Source organism: Engraulis encrasicolus, chromosome 20 (assembly GCF_034702125.1).
Source record: "Engraulis encrasicolus isolate BLACKSEA-1 chromosome 20, IST_EnEncr_1.0, whole genome shotgun sequence".
In the NCBI taxonomy this organism is placed as follows: Eukaryota; Metazoa; Chordata; class Actinopteri; order Clupeiformes; family Engraulidae; genus Engraulis; species Engraulis encrasicolus.
The window spans coordinates 4,246,864-4,249,387 of record NC_085876.1 but is presented as its reverse complement, the minus strand read 5'-3'; the positions used below and the strand labels follow the sequence as shown (position 1 = coordinate 4,249,387).

Here is a 2,524-nt window from a genome sequence, read left to right as displayed (position 1 = left end):
AGTCTAGTGTTTGGTGTTTAAAAGGTCTTATCATTGCAATGGGTTTTATTTTGTTTTATTTCTACCTATTATTATATATGTTTATATTTTCACTCAGTTTTAGTGCTGTTTTTAAATTTTCTACTTTTCCTCCTTTTAATCTTACAGCACATTGAGTCTATGTAAGCCATATGAAATGTGCTTTATAAATAAACTTGACTTGACTTGACTTGACAGCAGAAAAAGAGAGAGCAGAGCCAGGCAGTGACTGGCGTTAACAGGATTTACTTTTAGTTTGGCGGGAACACACAGGCACTAGGCACTCAGACACACTGAAGAACAGGAGGGAACACAGTGGCGCAGGCACTCAGACACGCCGGAGAGAGAGAGAGAGAGAGAGAGAGAGAGAGAGAGAGAGAGAGAGAGAGAGAGAGAGAGAGAGAGAGAGAGAGAGAGAGAGAGAGAGAGAGAGAGAGAGAGGGGCAGCTTCTCCTCCTTCCGCACTCTCCTCCTTCCCCACTCTCTTCCTCCTCCTCCTCCTCTTCCTCTCATATGCACACACTCTCTCTCTCTCATCCACTCCTCTTCTCTCCTCTCCTCCATCCACAATCTCTCCTTTCTTCTTCCCCTTCCTCTTCCTCTGATCCACTCCTTTCTTCCCCTCCGCCTCCTACTCCTCTTTCCCCTCACGGACACTCAGCTGTCTAAGGTGACGGGCGGCTCAGCGCAAACACGGAACCCCTCCACTACTTCACACACACACACACACACACACACACACACACACACACACACACACACACACACACACACACACACACAGACAGACACACACACACAGACACACACACACACACACACACACACACACACACACACACACACACACACACACACACACACACACACACACACACGTTCCCCCTTCTCTTCTGGTGCGGTGTCAGCTGTGAAGCCTCGAGAGACTGGAGAGAAAAAAAACAGAGTGGGAGAGAAAAAGGAGAAGAAGAGAGAGAGAGAGAGAGGGAAAGAGAGAGAAGAAATGAAACAGATGGCGAGGGGGTAGAGGAGAGAAAGGGCAAAAAGTTAACACACCTCATCTACCCACATTCTAGAAAAAAACTCTCTCTCTCTCTCTCTCTCTCTCTCTCTCTCTCTCTCTCTCTCTCTCTCTCTCTCTCTCTCTCTCTCTCTCTCTAAGATGAGACGTATGGCTTCACTGCAGAGTGCCTTGCCTGGAGGGATACAAGCGTAGTATCTGCATTCTGTCATAATATAATAGCGTTAACGTGTGTGTGTGTGTGTGTGTGTGTGTGTGTGTGTGTGTGTGTGTGTGTGTGTGTGTGTGTGTGTGTGTGTGTGTGTGTGTGTGTGTGTGTGTGTGTGTGTGTGGTGATAAGTGTGTGTAAGTGCAGATTGTCCTGTCTTACTTGTGCAGCAGCCAGGCCGGTCCGTCCCCTGCCATGTTGGGGGGCATTTCGGGCCCGTTGAGGGGCTGGATGGGCACTCCTGGGGCCAGGATGCCACACGCCAACATCAGGGTATTCAGCTGGGCAGCGCTGATGGGCATGTTCAACGCCTGCGGGTGGGGAACGGACGCACAGACGCATGCATGCACACCACACACACACGCACGCACGCGGGCACGTGCGCACGCACGCACGCACGCACACACACACACACACACACACACACACACACACACACACACACACACACACAGTACTTGTCATCAGTTGGGCATCAGCTGTGGTGGAACATGCAAACAACTGTGATATATGCACACACACATACACTGTTAAGCTGCAGGGTGATTTTACACATGTACACTCAAACATGGAGTAACTTTGAACATGTTTACAGACAGACCTGGTGTAATGCTTAAAGATATACAGAGGTGGACACATACAGAACACAAATAGCCTGGAAAAAGAAATAAGTGCTGTGGTTGAATTGGGCAGGTAAAACCAGGTCATTTGGAATATGTGGCACTGGATTGTCACAAATGAATTCAGGTGGCCCATCACTACTTTGGATTCTACACACACAGACAAAGACAGAGACACAGACACACAGACACACAGACAGACACACACACACACACACACACACACACACACACACACACACACACACACACACACACACACACACACACACACACACACACGTAAACATCCTAAACACACACGGTGTAAGGCTGGGGCTACACTGAATGTGTTACGTTATGTAGTCTATGTTATGAAGTTGTGTGTTTTTGTTAAATGTTTGCTGCGGTGTCTGGTGAGGCAAGTTGTACTTGTTATAGTACAAGCTTACTCTTATATTACGGTGGCTAAGTCTTAGATATTACACATCCAGTGTATCCCCAGCATAATGTGGACACACTATACTAGATACAAGACAGCTCCTACATCACATTTGCAGCGTTTACATGTTTCAGTCAATTGACCTTCAACAAGGAATTGCTTGAAGAAAGTCAATTGAAAATACATTTAAAAATATTGTGGGGTGTATAAAAAAAAAATCCAGCAAGTATACAAGG

The 2,524-nt window shown here is 46.9% G+C and overlaps 1 protein-coding gene across 1 annotated transcript in view; it reads right to left on the bottom strand.

Moving 5' to 3' along the window:
* Positions 1 to 244: 244 nt before the first annotated feature.
* LOC134436120 (bromodomain-containing protein 4-like) overlaps positions 245 to 2,524 on the bottom strand; it is a 37,452-nt gene continuing 35,172 nt past the window's right edge. Inside the window, exons 5-6 of the mRNA XM_063185161.1 lie at positions 1,410 to 1,558; positions 245 to 944 (exon numbers count right to left, since the gene is read on the bottom strand). Coding sequence (XP_063041231.1) covers positions 923 to 944; positions 1,410 to 1,558 — 171 coding nt within the window. The 3' untranslated portion in view covers positions 245 to 922. The remainder of the gene's footprint in view (positions 945 to 1,409; positions 1,559 to 2,524) is intronic.